We start from the raw sequence: 15,580 nt of genomic DNA, 5'->3' as shown, positions 1-15,580 counted from the left end.
TTTTTTTTTTCTTATTCAAAGAAAACATCAAATAATACATATGAAGTGACACAGACGAAGTGACGGCGGACTCGAGTTGTACTCAATTTATTTTCTTGCCGTCACTTGTACATTATGGAAAAGAAAATGTTTGACAAGACGTGCGAATAAGTGAATCGTACGTATTTGTCAACATTTATGATACAAACAGGGATAGAACTGAAAGGATAAGCGTCATATTGCAATGACTTTTTTTTAATCCCTTAAGCTTGAATAAGATACAACCGTTCTGGCAACTTCTGCTGTTCAACAACGATTATAGATAACTAATCTTCTCTACTCTAAAGAAGAATGATGTAGTATAAGATGAGACTAGACTACTATATAAGAGTCCCTTTAAACTCCAGCACCCCGTAAAATGGACCTCTCTTTTTAAAACTCAGATTCGAATCAGCCATGACCCGACAAATCTCTTCCTTTTTTGCCTAAACGACTAAATCTGGCAAAGCAAACTCACAATTACGACGTGGGAAGGTGTCAGCTTTTAAAGGATGTTTTTAGCTTGACAATTATGGTAGTTTGGAAATGATATGATCCTAACGCCATTATGAACCTTTAAACACATCCTTCGGTTCGAATCTGAGTCTCAAAAGAGGTCGATTAAAGGGCGTGTCTAGGAAAGTGGGTGACCCTGACCTACTGTCTCTAAATGTAGGGTCGGCCCAAGGATCAAGCAGATTTGTGAGATCTAGACGCACTTTGACGCGCCTTTCTAGTTGCCCGCATTGCTTTCAAAACACAGAGCCAGACTCTACATCTGCTTGGAGATACAGGGTTATTGCTGCTATTCACCATGTAGTGTCTAGTGGCACGTAGGTCATCAAATTCCCTTGCTGTCTCAGTAGAAGGGCATATTTTACAGAAATGGGTTGCTAGCCCTTTCCCGAGGGCCCCCATGATCATCTAACGCGGGACCCCATTTACGTCCCTGCCGAAAACATGTGCAGCCCCAGCTGAAATGTTCTGACCCAGGATTGAACCGCGGATTCCAGTTAGCAACTAATTGGAAACATGAGGCTGTTACCAGTTGAACTATAAAGGAATGTCTCCAAAGACACAGGGAGCAACGCATTTCTGTGGCCCAATAATGAAAAATCTACATGGTGACTTATGTTTCCATGAGTAATTAGAACTCCACAGTTTCGACTGGATGATCCGGTTTATCAACTTGCTGTCCGCCATTTTCTTTCGTGGTTTAATTTAGCTGTAGTCAGTTCTTCTCAAAGTAGTCTGACGCGACCTCAAAATTACTTCATCACCGCATTGAACAGACAAGTTTGTTTCGCCATGGGTAAGACCTTTGTTCATTGAATATTCAAGCTCAGACTGCTATGTATATATGCTGAAAATGCTACCCAGTATCAGCGTTGTGTTTAAAATTTACTCAATGTAGTGTTTTTGTGGCGGCAAAAGCCAAAAACATGTAGGCTGAAAAAGCCTCCATATTGCCATTTTATCATAATAGTTTGTAGTTATGTTCAAAATTTTATCCAGTTGCTTGAGTAACTATTTTTGGCGTATCTTATTACTAGGATGTCTAACCTTCATCAACGTAGTTTGTAGTAATGTTTCGAAATCTGAGGTATATGCCACTTAATTCACGGTAAGTCACCCCCCCCCCCCCCCCTTCTGCAAAACCGGCTAGTAGATGTGTGTAAGTTACATGCATAGAGAAATGTTCATGATATGGCAGAGTAGGCCAATAGATTCACCACTTTCTTCTTGAATTATATTTAGCATCCTGACACGATGGTCGGCAAATCTCATCTGTAGAGGTATCCTTCGAACGAAGGCTACAACGGCCCGACATGGCAGACCTATGGCTCAGGCTTTCCTTAGTTCTGCTGACCATACACACAACACTTGGAGTCGGGCTACCTTACGAGTTCGCCCATCACCGGTATGAAGACCTGCAGAGAATCATCGCAGAGACCCACTCGGCCTGCCCGGACATCAGCAGGGTGTACAACATCGGGCGGAGTGTCCAAGGACGGAACCTGACGGTCATCGAGTTTTCGGACAACCCTGGAACCCACGAACCAGGTAAGATATCTTCAAGTTTTATTTTATACAAGGACGGAACCTGACGGTCATCGAGTTTTCGGACAACCCTGGAACCTACGAACCAGGTGAGATATCTTCAAGCTTTATTTTATACAAGGACGGAACCTGACAGTCACCGAGTTTTCGGACAACCCTGGAGTTCACGTACTAGGTGGGATATCTTCAAGTTTTAATTTCTACAAGGACGGAACCTGACGGTCATCGAGTTTTCGGACAACCCTGGAACCCACGAACCAGGTACAGGTGAGATATCAGATCGTCAAGTTCAAAAATGATAGTAAATTTGTGGGGACATGTCTCCAGTTTATAGTCGTCGCAAACTGATGGCATTTTGGGGTTAGTAGTGGGATGCATATAATATATGTGTCGTACAAAATTCTATAGTCTTGTAATTACGGACAAAATTGTCTTTAGAACCAATCTCAGGGGACCTGCGGCACTTTGGTGACCACGCTGTGACCCAGCGATTTGACAGCGCGCTAAACGAATTTCATCGATAAAAACGAATCTTTTTTACGCTCTGTACGCTTTGTTGTCTTTTTAATTATACATTTTGCATGATATTCCCATCATAAAGAATCAAAGTCAAGGGTAACACAAATCCAACTTACGACACAGTGAAGCCGCCAACGTGCTGCGGGTCCAGTGAGATGGGGGCTTAAATCCCCGTGTCAGTGGTTGGTTTTGCCACAACGTGCTTAACTGCTAATTAAATATCGGAACGAAGCAAAGAAAAAGACTATTAGAGCCTACCGCAAGAACAAGAATGACATTTGTTTCTTCCATCAAAAGAAATCAGTTCAACAATTCCATGTATTTCAGTACAACTGGTTTTCTTTTTGTTATCAATGACATTTCATCGAGGCAAGCTTGCACGACTTGAAAGGTTTATACTGGACGTATACAAGGATTTGTCGCTTTTTCCTGACAAGACCTCCTAATGTAAACATGCAAGGGGTCCGGAAATCAGAAGCCAAGAAAATCCATGGAGTGCTGATTTGAAATTTACATTGTAAAGTTGGTCTGTGGTGTAAACGGTAGGGCATATTCACATCCGGTTTTCCCACCACAGGCGAACCGGAAGTCAAGTACGTGGCCAACATGCACGGGAACGAGGTGACCGGGCGAGAGATGTTACTCCTCTTCATGCAGTATCTGTGTAACAGGTAGGCATGAATATTCATCTTAATAGCAAGAAACGAAATGTACGAAGCTTCATCAGAATCGTCGCTCGTTCTCATTTTAGTGTGCACATTTTGTAATCTCCGTTACCGTTAGAATTAAGACGTTCCTGACATTAACATATGCCACATATAAGGTACGCAACTGCCGTTTTTAAAAGCTAGAAAAGTTTTAAGCCGTAATAAAAACTACAGTTTGTCATCTTATATGTGGCATATCCTAATGCCAGGAACGTCTTATTTCAATCGGTAACGGAGATTACAAAATGTGTACATTTAAATGAGAACGAGCGTCGTATGTCAGAGGAAACTAAATGTTCTTGTGATAACGCCTAGAGACAATTTACCTCGCCGACGTTTCAGAGAAGAAAACAAACGCACATTATCGTTTGGACAGCATTTGTTAGCAGCGACACCAAGCTTGCAGAACCAGCCAGAATTGGCCCGAGTATTTGACAGACGTTTACCGCAACGTCGGTCTTCAACAAAACTTTGTAGTGTATGATTTCTAACTTTATCATCACTTACAATCACCAACCTGATGAAAATGTTCACGGAAAAAGGCTTTCTGTAATTTCACACTAGTCATTAAAAAATATGTCGGGGATATACACTCAGTAACGCGTGCATGGGACCATATGCCTATTCCTGCCGCAACGCCACCATGCGGCAAGGAGTAGTGCATGTCACTCTGGTTCTACCTATACCTTGGAGTTGGCAATTTAGATTTTCGCTACCTATAGGTTGTGTCAAAAGAACGTTATTTTCCTTAAATGAAATATACTTCTTTATTTGAACAGAAAAGCAACTAATATAATTTTATGTAAATTTTCACATTCATTTTGATTAATTAAGCTGAAAAACAATGACCGGCATAAAGCAGTCTGACACATTACCTCACAACAAATGGGATATGTAGAACAATCAGTTTGCTATAGATGTGTTTTTTCTCTAAATCAAAGTTATACTCTGAACATATCCTCCAGTTTTAAAAGTGTCTGGCGAGTGAAGCGACTGATCAAATCCACCCGAATCCATATCCTCGCCTCCATGAACCCAGACGGATACGAAATAGCAGCACGAAAGGTTAGAGTCTAGCTCAAAGTCATAAATTCTCTCGTATGTTGTTGCCTTCGTTGTAGGCAGAAGGTTATATCTATCTCCATGACAAATGGAGATATAGTTTTGGGTGTGTCTGTGTCTGTGTGTGTGTGTGTTTGTTTGTTTGTCTGTTTGTATGTCTGTTTGTGTTTCCGCACTACTGTAGTCAGTATTACTCAGGAATCTTAATGGATTACGATGGTATTTGGTATGTGGGCAGGTGTTGTGAAGCCGAAATTCAAGATCGATTTTGGGCCCACTGGTATGTGACCTTGGTACTGCAGCAGAACTTCAATTTTTGTATCTTTTGACCTGGATGTGCTGTTGTCTTGACTTTTAGGTGGCAGATAGCTTGTGATGTATAAAGAAGTGGTGTAGGTTTGGGCCCCCTAGCAGCTTCCCCTGGAACTGCAGGGACGTTTTTGTGAAAATCTTCTAAGGAGAATAACTGAACAAAGGAACAACGGATTTCCATGATATTTAAAATGCAGATAGCTTAGATAGAGATATACACACTGAAGTGCAAATTATGCTAATTGGACTTAATTTGCATAGCTAATGAGGAAAATCTATATTTGCAGTGTTTTCCATTATCAGACTCAAATACATGTAACGTATGTAGTTTATGTAAAGTGGATCATCACCAGATACCAATTATGCTAATTGAGACTTAATTTGCATAGCTAAGGAGGAAAATATATATTTGCAGTGTTTTCCATTATTAGACTCTAATAAATGTAACATATGTAGTTTATGGAAAGTGAAGCATCAACAGATACCAATTATGCAAATAAACTCCTGATTTGCATAATTAATTCAAAACACCATAATTCACCTAATTCATAAATTATAGGCCTGTCAATATTGCAACGTGTGTAAGTTAGAAAAGGTGTTTATGTCTAAGCATATATAATGCAAATGTGTATGTCATTTGCATGAATAGAATTGTTCATGGAGATATGAGGTCGTGGAACTCTTGTCTTCATTTGTGGAGTGATGGTGTTTGCGATATAACTCTTGATGCCATGGATGAATGTTGGTGATTTTTGTTGGGGTACAAAAGTCAAGGTCGAAGATGGGCCTTCTGGCGGGTTTCTTCGGTGATGCAGTGGACCTTTTGTGTTTGTCGGTTTGTTTGTTGGTCGTATTACTCGATAGGCATTGGATGGATCGTGATGAAATTTAATAGGTTGGTGGGGATTGGGGAAAATGAAGATCAAGTTCGATAATGAGCCATCTAGCGGCTACCTAAAGTACTGCAACGGGACTTCAAAGTTCTTGACTCAAGTTCTGGATGTACTATGGTCGTAATTTTTGAGTGGTGGATAGCTTTTGTTATCATTGTGAACATAAGGCAAACAAGCAAACACCTTTCAATTTTTCTATCGACGTTGAACTGTAATTTCCAAGAACGAAAAAGAGAAATTACAGGTCAACTTACCAACACAGCTGAACATTCAAGTTACTACGTTCAAGTTTTTCATTCCAATTACATGTTTATTTCTTTCCTTGGATTACATCGTAAAATCATGCTAATAACTTTATGTAGATCAATATGAAGGCTAATCTAAATCAAAACAAACAACAGTATACAACGTATACGTTCCAGATCGAAGACAAAGGAAAATATTAACTATGATCCTATATCTTTTTCAGCCATTGATGATATTGAGGTCTTTTTTTCGGATGAATAAATAAGTCGGAAGATCTTAGCAGAAAGACAATTCGAAACTAGTATGATGTGAAAAAATGTGGAGATATCTCGGAGACTTATCTTTTATCTATCTTTAAATAACTTGTTTCTTTCAAAATTGTGAAGATGACAACATGTTTGTTTTGTATCTGCCTAACACACGCTAGCTTTTAGATATCAAAATTAGTGTAAACTACATACTGTAAATGCATTAAAGTTCGCGTGGTTGTTATTTCGCGCTAAGACGAAAATGGAGTGTTTGCGGTGGTTTTAAGTTCGCCGCAGCGCTATAGTCAAATACCGATACAGTATTGGGCAAAATGTTTTACGTGGCTTTAAGTTCGCCGCGAATACTAATAACGCAAGTACTGTTCGCTTGTTAGGGTCCAGGTAACCGCTGGAATAATGGTCGTGAGAACGTCCAGGGCATCGACCTCAACAGAAACTTCCCAGCACTCAACACCATCGCCTACAACAGCGAGCAACATGGCGGCCCTACTGACCACATCCCTATTCCAAACAGCTACTGGAAGAGGGTACGTGTTCCTTCCTTCCTTCCTTCCTTCCTTCCTTCCTTCCTTCCTTCCTTCCTTCCTTCCTTCCTTCCTTCCTTCCTTCCTTCCTTCCTTCCTTCCTTCCTTCCTTCCTTCCTTCCTTCCTTCCTTATTATTCGCACTGACTATTTCTTTTGCAAAGTAATTTGATTAAAACTTGATTATCTTTGACGTCACAGTGAACATACACAAAGAATGCTGTACACATCATTGTTAGGCGGAAACAACTGTAATTGAGTCTTGGTGAAAAGCTATCTCTCTGTAATTGGTTTCTTTACACAAAACCAGGGGACACATGCGGTACCAAACGTGAGTACACCTGTCATAAACAAGGGGCGAGCGGGGATACAAACCCATTCACGTTTGGAACCGCATTCTCGTCGCAGCGCCCCCTAGTGGCGAGTATAACTCCAATCATATTTGCCCCGCGGAAGGCAACAAAATTACTTCTAAACCTTTGGCAGGTAGTTGTCTTTGGGCTTTTTTGTAATGAATTTTAATTTCTTGTTCTTTGTACAGAATGTGGCTCCAGAAACGGAGGCAGTCATCAGATGGATAAAACGGTATCCGTTCGTCATCAGCGCCAATTTACACGACGGAGCACTGTTAGCAAATTACCCTTACGATCAAAGTAAAGGTACTGCATTCTTAGTCTAACACGTCTCATTTGTAACCCTAAAAGTTTCAACGGTTTGAGAAACTAAAGAGAAAGAGAAACTAATTTCACAAATGTAAATTGGTGTAACCCATACCTCTTGAAGGTAGCAAAGTGCGTATTTACTAAATGGAGGATACATATGATCACAGTTGAAGAACTGCAGAAACTATAGGGAAATACAGAAGTGCAAATGCAAATCAGCCTGGCTCAGATGCTTGTGTATATTCACTGTTTTGTAATAAGGTTCAATACACGAGTTTCCAGTTTCACGCCGCCATTTTAGGTCAAAGGGCAAATGGCGGCGCAAAACTGGAAACTCGTGCACAACAAAACAAAACAAAACAAACGGATTACTTTTACGATGATGAAGGATGGCGGATGTTGTCTAAAATGTCTGTTTTAAAATCTCGTTCAGGTGCTTTCGAGTAATTGCATTTGGCAGATTACTTTAACCTTTTTTCAGTTGCATCCGATAAGCCCATTCGCGGTACTTATTACGCATGTGCAGTGTCAAAGGTGAAGGCCCTCGGCTTGTAAACAGTTCTCATATCGACATTGTCTAAATTTGCATAAGAACACCCAGACGGGTTTTGTTTACCTTTCATGGGCCTTTACCTTTGGAAACGCACATGCGTATTCGGAACCGCGAATAAAGTTCACCGTTGTTAATCATTGTAGCCAATCACAGTATGCCTCTCTTGAACATTAGGCGGCTCGCAGCGTGGTGTCTACGCTCGTGCGCCCGATGATGCCGTCTTCCGTCAGCTTGCCGCTACCTACGCTAACGTTCACAGGACAATGTCACTGCCAGACTCAGGCTGCGAAGGGCACTCGGATTTTGGCAGCCAAGGCGGCATCACAAACGGAGCCGCTTGGTACTCGGTCGCTGGAGGTGAGTATGCAAGGCTACAAAGAAGTAGATAGAGTCCATTCCAAGTGTGCTTTGTTAACGTTTGTAATGAACTCTGTGAACGTTTGTAATGAATACTGTTACCAGGGCTAACCCTTTGTACTAGCCTTTGGCTAGTTGGGTAGCCCTGGCTGTACTTTTTACAGCCAAATAAATCAAATCAAAAAATCAAATCAAGTCACCAAGAGGGTTTTATGATAATATTTGTAATAATTTTGAAACATTTCTAATAAAAGAAAATCTGACTGACAATAGTTCCAATTTTTTTCTAAAAGATTGGATATTGAAATATGAATTTATTTCAATTCAATTAGATGATTTACACAAATAATTACAATAAATTGAAAATATTTCTAAATTATGACAATAACAACCCTTGCGGTGACTATTCAGATCAATAATATTTATAATGGTATGTCAGCATATACCCATAGGAAAAGGGTGTAATGATATGATCATATAGCCCATTCGAACATTATTAAAAATCATTCCTGTCAATCATAACCTTGCTTCTAGTTTCCTGAATGAAATACACGGGCAGTACGTGATAAAAGAGAATAATCAGCATTTACACATTTTTTGCACTGTTTCTAGGAATGCAAGATTTTAACTACCTGCACACCAACTGTTTCGAAATCACTCTGGAACTGTCGTGCGACAAATTCCCGCCAGAAGGCGCTCTTCCGACAGAGTGGAGAAACAACAGAAAGGCACTGATTGCTTACATCGAGGAGGTAACGTTGATTTCATTACCTCCGTGAAAACAGAGGTATTGTTATGTAGTAAATAGTTGATGTGTTTGTTTCTCTTGGTGTGAGTGACAGCAAATCACGGGGTCATGTGGTGTAACGGCAGGGTGTTCGGCCTGGAACCCAGCGGTCCCGAGTTCGAATCCCCTCACGCCACTGATGTTTTGCTCTTGAGAAAGGCACTTTACACGACTTTCCTCACTCCACCTAGGTGTAAAAATTTGTATATTGTTCTCTCTACGTGTCACTGTTGAAATAAGTTATGAAAAACGATGAAAAGTAATAAAACAAAGTGGTAGCCTTCCAAGATTCAGACAAGTCGATAATCAATCTTCTATGGGCATATCCAGTGGAAGGGCGGTTAGAGGTGAAATTTATGCTAGGGTCACATTTCCAAGCCGGGAAGTACAGCATATATCTTCCGAAGTAATGGGAGGAGAAAGCAAAACTTTGACGCTTTCAGTAAATGCATTTCATCTTGAAATCGCACGGTGTCACCCTTGACTGTAACTTGATTTGATTTGATTTATTTTTTTGGCTGTAAAAAAGACAGAGCTGCCCAACTAGCCGAAGGCTTTTACAAAGGGTTAGCCCTTGGAACAATATTCAAAGTTCAAGACAAACTTTCACAAAGCACAATAAACCACACATGAAGGCGTACAAATCCACTGTGTTTGAAAACAAATAATAGGAACTTAATATCAAGAATATATTACATAAGTTATTGTAAGAAGTAATATTTTTCACGTTTCCTGTGCTTTGTTGTATCTTATCTGTATTGTATTTTTCGGCCGGGCCCCGTTTTCTGGAAATGTGACCCACGCATAAGTCAGAGGCTAGATCCTGACTCGAATATAATTTTCTTTACTCAACAATGGTGTCTGTCCAGGTGGACTAACTTGTAGAAAAGTTATGTTAGCTTCAATGTTTCATGTAGTATCGGCTCGTACATGGTCTACATAATATATTTTTTCCACAGGCTCACAAAGGCATAAAGGGCTTCGTATTGGACCGTAACCTTGATCCAATTGAGGGAGCGACCATTCACGTGGATGGGATCAATCATTACGTCACAACTGGTATGTGTCAGTCGTAACATTATTAGAAACAACTGTATGATAGACTGGGAGGGGGCAAGGTGATAGAAAGAGAGGACAGTAGCGCACAAAGTGGTTCAAATAGGGTGGCAATCTGAGTAGAAAATCTACAGCCTTGAACCGAGACGAGAGGGACAGAGTCATATGTTTCGAAGCGCATTCTCTTTGTTACAAAGCCCCCATGCGGTAACTAGTGGCAGTGCAACCAGATGAATAAAGGGACAGAGTCATATGTTTGGAACCGCATTCTCTTTGTTACAACGCCCCCATGCGGTAAGTAGTGGCAGTGCTCCCAGATGAATAAAACGTCAATGAGGAAATTGACCGTGGTTAAGGATTGTGATAAAAGAAATTCGCTTGGAAAATGACGTACAAACATGATTTATCTATTCACAGCACGAAAATACAATGTCATGTCTCATGGCATAAGTTTCATGACATTAGTTTTATGCAAAGTTGCATATAGCTCCCCATGTATGAAGATAGGCTAACATTAACTTTCTGTCACAATTTGACTCTTAATACTGGTAAGCTAAGGTTTTATAAAACACGCAAAACAACTTATACCATGGAAAAATATTCAGAATTAGATTTTGATTTACGCTCTGCGTCGAAATCAAGATGGCCGACAAGATGGCTGACCTTTGTCACAAATGCAGCGCGAGTTATTTGCCTTTCTCAAATTATTGAGATCTCAGCCTCCTTGTTTGATACAGAGTAACAACGCGGAGTGTTTTAGGCGTAGACTACACTTCTACGTAGAATAACAAGGTCTGTGAGGCAGATTCTTTCGTATATCTGTTACGTGTTACACAGGGCGTCACACTGAGCGTGTACGAGATAGCCCCCCTCCCCATCACAAGTATGCCTACCTGTGAGGACTGTCGCAGCACCGGGGCTGAGACCCGCCAAGGGGATTTAATTCTGTGCCAAAGATGTAACAACAAGCGCTTCCCACCTGCAGCCCCTACCTCGCATGGTGAGTCCAAACATATCTTCATTAACGACCTGTTGTGCTTCGTCGTTAACAAGATGGATAAGATGCCCGGCGACATTGTCTCCAAACTGTGCCTGGAGACTTATTCCGAGGAGGAGATTGAAGTTGCTAAGAAGTTAGTGTTTGACACATGCAAGCCCAGCGAACGTAATAAGAAACGCCAAGGCAACAACAAGTCTGTCACAAACATGTCCGACATTTTGCGGGTTCTTCACTCCGCTGACCCGCTTACGCTTCCGACATTTGCGTCTGCATCCCTCAGACTTCCTGTTGTAACGCTGGAACACACGGACTTCACATTGTGTCTTCAGGAGGTTCAGCTAATGCGACAGGAAATGAAAGTCGTCAGGGCCTCTACCATCGACAATATGAAAGTGCAGGCAGAACTTGCAACCCTTCGCCGAGAAATCGCCGACCTTAAGAACATGAGGTTGTCGGCATCACAAACTGTGCCGACGCCACGTAATGCCACCTTCGCCGACGTGGTGTCTGACAACTACCCCCAACAGACCGGGCATCCCTTGGCAACGAAGAAATCCCAAGGACCCGCCCAAGTACACGCCCAAGGTCAAGGTGATAATACAAAGCCCAAGTCTCTCGCCTCGGCGTCCCACTCGCCTCGTCGACGCCGCAGATCTAGCGTCCCTACGGCTCCTGACACGGACGGATTTAGTGTAGTCAAACGAAAAAAAACTAAATCCAGAGCTATAGTCGGCACGGGCAACAAGCCCTCTACCCTGTTGACGGCCAAGGCCAGGCCCACCGAGGTCTTTGTAACGCGTCTGGGACCCGACACTGAGCCGAAAGATGTTGAACAGTACCTGCGCGACAACTTGTCGCAAGACTGGACGCTGTCCTGTTCGAGCCTTCCCACTAAGTTTGACTCCTACACTTCCTTCCACGTATCCGTGGACACTGATGCTACTGAGGAAGTCCTGTCACCATCCTTTTGGCCCTGTGGTGTCCTGGTTAGACGGTTTCACAGCAAACGTCCCTCCCTCAGACCAGAACAATGACGGCCACATCCAACACGGATAGCGACCTGAAATCATTGAGGGTATCATCTTTCAATTGTCGTTCTGTCAAGAACTCCGCCGAAGCTGTTAAGGACTTGTGTAAAGTCTCTGACTTTGTCCTTCTCCAGGAACACTGGCTTATGCCAGATGACTTGAATTTCCTTGCTGGTTTGAACAGTGACTTTATTGCGCACGGCACCTCGCCCATGGACATGGGTGGGGGCCTACTGCGCGGGCGTCCTTATGGCGGTGTCGCAGTTTTGTGGCGCAAAACTTTCAATGTGAGTATTGTGTGTGAAGATGACAGACTCCTAGCTGTTAAGATTACCAATAGTGTAAATAATAGTGATTTACTTCTGTTATGTGTATATATGCCTACGGAATGTTACAATAATATTGACATCTACTTGGACAAATTAGGAAAAATAGAATCGATTATTCAAGAGGCCAATACGGAAAATATCTGTATTTTGGGCGACCTTAATACCCGCCCCGATGGCATATTTGCTCCCCTATTGCAAACCTTCTGCCATGATTGTAACCTCATATTAAGCGACATCGCATTGCTCTCTGAAAAAACATTTACGTATGTAAGCTATGCCCACAGCACAACATCCTGGCTAGACCATTGTCTGTGTACTGACACAATGCATGATAGCATCTCGGAAATGCGAGTATTATACGACTTTGTCTCATCAGACCATTTCCCTCTCTGGGTTTCATTTGCCTGGGAGTCGGCACCAGCTGTGTTTACAAACACAGCTGATCCCGGAATTCCTCCACCTAACAGGATCAGGTGGGAACGTGCAACCCCTGACGACCTTGCGCGGTTCAGGACCTGCACCGACAGCCTGTTATCCGCTATAAATCTGCCTTTTAATTCACTTTTGTGCCAAAACCCTAATTGTAGTAACATTGAACATAGATCTGATCTTGATAAATTCACCTCTGAGATAGTCGCTGCCCTTAAAAGTGCGGCTTCTACCTCTCTTTCGTCACGGAGCGGCACAACTCCCCATGTTATCCCTGGTTGGAATTCTATCGTTAAAGAATACCATACCGCAGCTCGAGATGCTTTCTTTTTATGGTGCGATAACAATCGACCGAGGTACGGGGCCATTTGGAACTTAATGAGAACAACTAGGGCCAAATTTAAGCTTTCTCTAAGAGAGTGCCAACGCTACAGTTCGTTATTAAACTCTGTCAATGCCAGTACCTGTAAGTCCTACGTAGACGACACTATCAAAGCAGGCGTTAGTTATGACCCTGGTATGTTTACACCTGTATTTGAAATATGTGCAGCGATTAACAGGCTCCCTAATGGGAAGTCCTGTGACGTAGATGGTTTGTCAGCCGAACACCTGAAGAACGCGGGGCCTCGACTGATCACGTTACTCTCCCTGTTATTCTCAGCCATGCTGCTTCACGGCCACATCCCCCCAGTCCTGCTTAATGTTGTTCTTGTCCCGTTAATCAAAAAACAAAATCTAAACCCCTCAATCAAAAACAACTACCGGCCGATTGCCATTTCCAGTCCCCTGTTTAAACTGTTTGAATCTATTCTTCTTGATCGTATGGAAAGCTATTTATCTACTCCAGCGAACCAGTTTGGCTTCAAACAGCATCACGGGACTGATATGTGCATCTTCGCCCTTAAAGAGGTTATCTCTTACTTTAAATGTCGAGGCTCCCCAGTCTTTGTATGCTTTCTTGATGCTTCGAAAGCCTTCGATCGTGTTAACCACTATACATTGTTTAACAAACTGCTCAATAGAGGAGTGCCTGTATATTTAGTACGTATCATCGTATGTTGGTTTCATATGCTGTCCTTCAGAGTGCGCTGGGGGACTACCGTGTCTGATAGCTTCAGCTCCAGCAACGGTGTTCCCCAGGGGAGCATATTGTCTCCAATTTTATTCAACATATATATGGCTGATCTCAGCGACCAGTTAAACAGTGCCAAAGTGGGCTGTTTTATTGGCAATGTTTCCGTAAACCACCTAATGTATGCAGATGATATATGCCTTATCTGTCCTTCAGCGAAAGCCTTACAAAAGTTAATTAGTATATGTGAGGCATTTGGTGCTGATAATGATGTCATATTTTGTGATAAGAAAACCAATTGTATGTATTTCCCATGCCCCCGCCTACGTTTGAATGGCGCGCCACCCTCAGTGGAGTTATACGGTACCCTTCTGGCCTACGTTCCCTCGGCCACATACTTGGGTTTTCAAATTACCCCCAACCTTTCTGATGACGATTCAATTCGAAAAATAACTAGACAGCTCTACGCTAAAGCTAATTCTCTCTCCCGCAAATTCTTCCTATGCTCGGCAGAGGTGAAGCGCATCCTTTTTATATCTCAGTGCTCTGCTATGTACTGCGCACAACTGTGGACCAACCACAGTGCAGGTGCAATGCAGAGACTCCGGGTGGCTTACCATGACGCTTTTAAGATGTTAATGTCTCAGCCTAGGAGTACTAGTAACTCTTTACTCTTCTCGAGCTGTCGAGTTGATAGCTTCGACGCCAGGCGGCGTAAGTTGGCGCATTCATTTGTGACGCGTCTCCTTGCGTCTGCCAACGGTATAATCCAGCTGCTATGCAATTCTGAGGTTTTTGCACTTAGCGGGCATTGGCCCTAATATTGTCGACTAGTACTACCGCCATCTCGTTTCTACACTACTTGATGTAATATCTTTGTCGTTATTGTTTTACGTAGATGTTTGTACATTGTCTCTGTTGTTCCTTTTTTAATATGGGCCCGTGGCCTGAGCCAAAGAATAAATAAATAAATAAATAAATAAATAAATTTAGCAAAATCAGAACTAGTGCCCATTCCCTTGAAATTGAGAAAGGGCGGTACAAGAACTTACCTGTGTGCGAAAGAACTTGAGTAAGAACTAAGTTAGAACTTAGTGTCAGTAGCTAAGACTAGAGTAGTCATATGTTACATTGTTCCTCATTTTCAGTCCGTGTTACATGTACATGTACTTGCATTAGCCTACAGGCAGGAATCTGCAATGAACTTTCATTATGATTAACGTGCTTTGTCGCTTGCAGCAAATGACGGTGACTACTGGAGATTGCTGGTCCCTGGTACCTACACTGTCACTGCTTCTTACAACGGCCTCACCAGAACCAAACAAGTGACGGTCTCCACTAAAAGAGCACGCATTCTGAACTTCATCATGGATGTCTAAAGAAAAGCACGTGTGGTTTCATAGAGTCGTACAACCAAGACGATCTGTACTAGGGGTGGTTACCGGTACCGTGTACCGGTACAAAACCGGTATTTCTTAATGGACCGGTCCAAAAAAAACGGTCCGTATAAAATCAGTGGACCGGCCTATGGACCGATTAGAAAATTCATAGTACCAGGCGGCCACATAACTGGTCTAAGAAAATACAAAACAGCAGATTTAACTTCGTTTTCGAAGACGTTAGCTGTGAATCATACCTAGAAACACTTAAAGGATTAGTAAACAGACGGCGAGAAGAGTATAATTATAATTTTGAGA

At 42.2% G+C, this 15,580-nt stretch overlaps 1 protein-coding gene across 1 annotated transcript; it reads left to right on the top strand.

Annotated features, from left to right (window-relative positions):
• The first annotated feature begins 1,225 nt into the window (after positions 1-1,225).
• Positions 1,226-15,288, top strand: LOC136431519 (carboxypeptidase N catalytic chain-like). Its single transcript, XM_066422923.1, has 10 exons — positions 1,226-1,330; positions 1,777-2,082; positions 3,176-3,269; positions 4,271-4,370; positions 6,462-6,614; positions 7,152-7,269; positions 8,000-8,182; positions 8,795-8,934; positions 9,929-10,028; positions 15,123-15,288. Exons 2-10 carry the CDS (start codon positions 1,848-1,850, stop codon positions 15,260-15,262), a joined length of 1,263 nt encoding a protein of 420 aa, XP_066279020.1. The 5' UTR covers positions 1,226-1,330; positions 1,777-1,847; the 3' UTR covers positions 15,263-15,288.
• Positions 15,289-15,580: the final 292 nt, after the last annotated feature.

The sequence above is a fragment of the Branchiostoma lanceolatum genome, chromosome 3, assembly GCF_035083965.1.
Source record: "Branchiostoma lanceolatum isolate klBraLanc5 chromosome 3, klBraLanc5.hap2, whole genome shotgun sequence".
Lineage (NCBI taxonomy): Eukaryota > Metazoa > Chordata > Leptocardii > Amphioxiformes > Branchiostomatidae > Branchiostoma > Branchiostoma lanceolatum.
The sequence above is the reverse complement of the archived record's forward strand: the minus strand, read 5'-3'. Positions and strand labels throughout refer to the sequence as shown.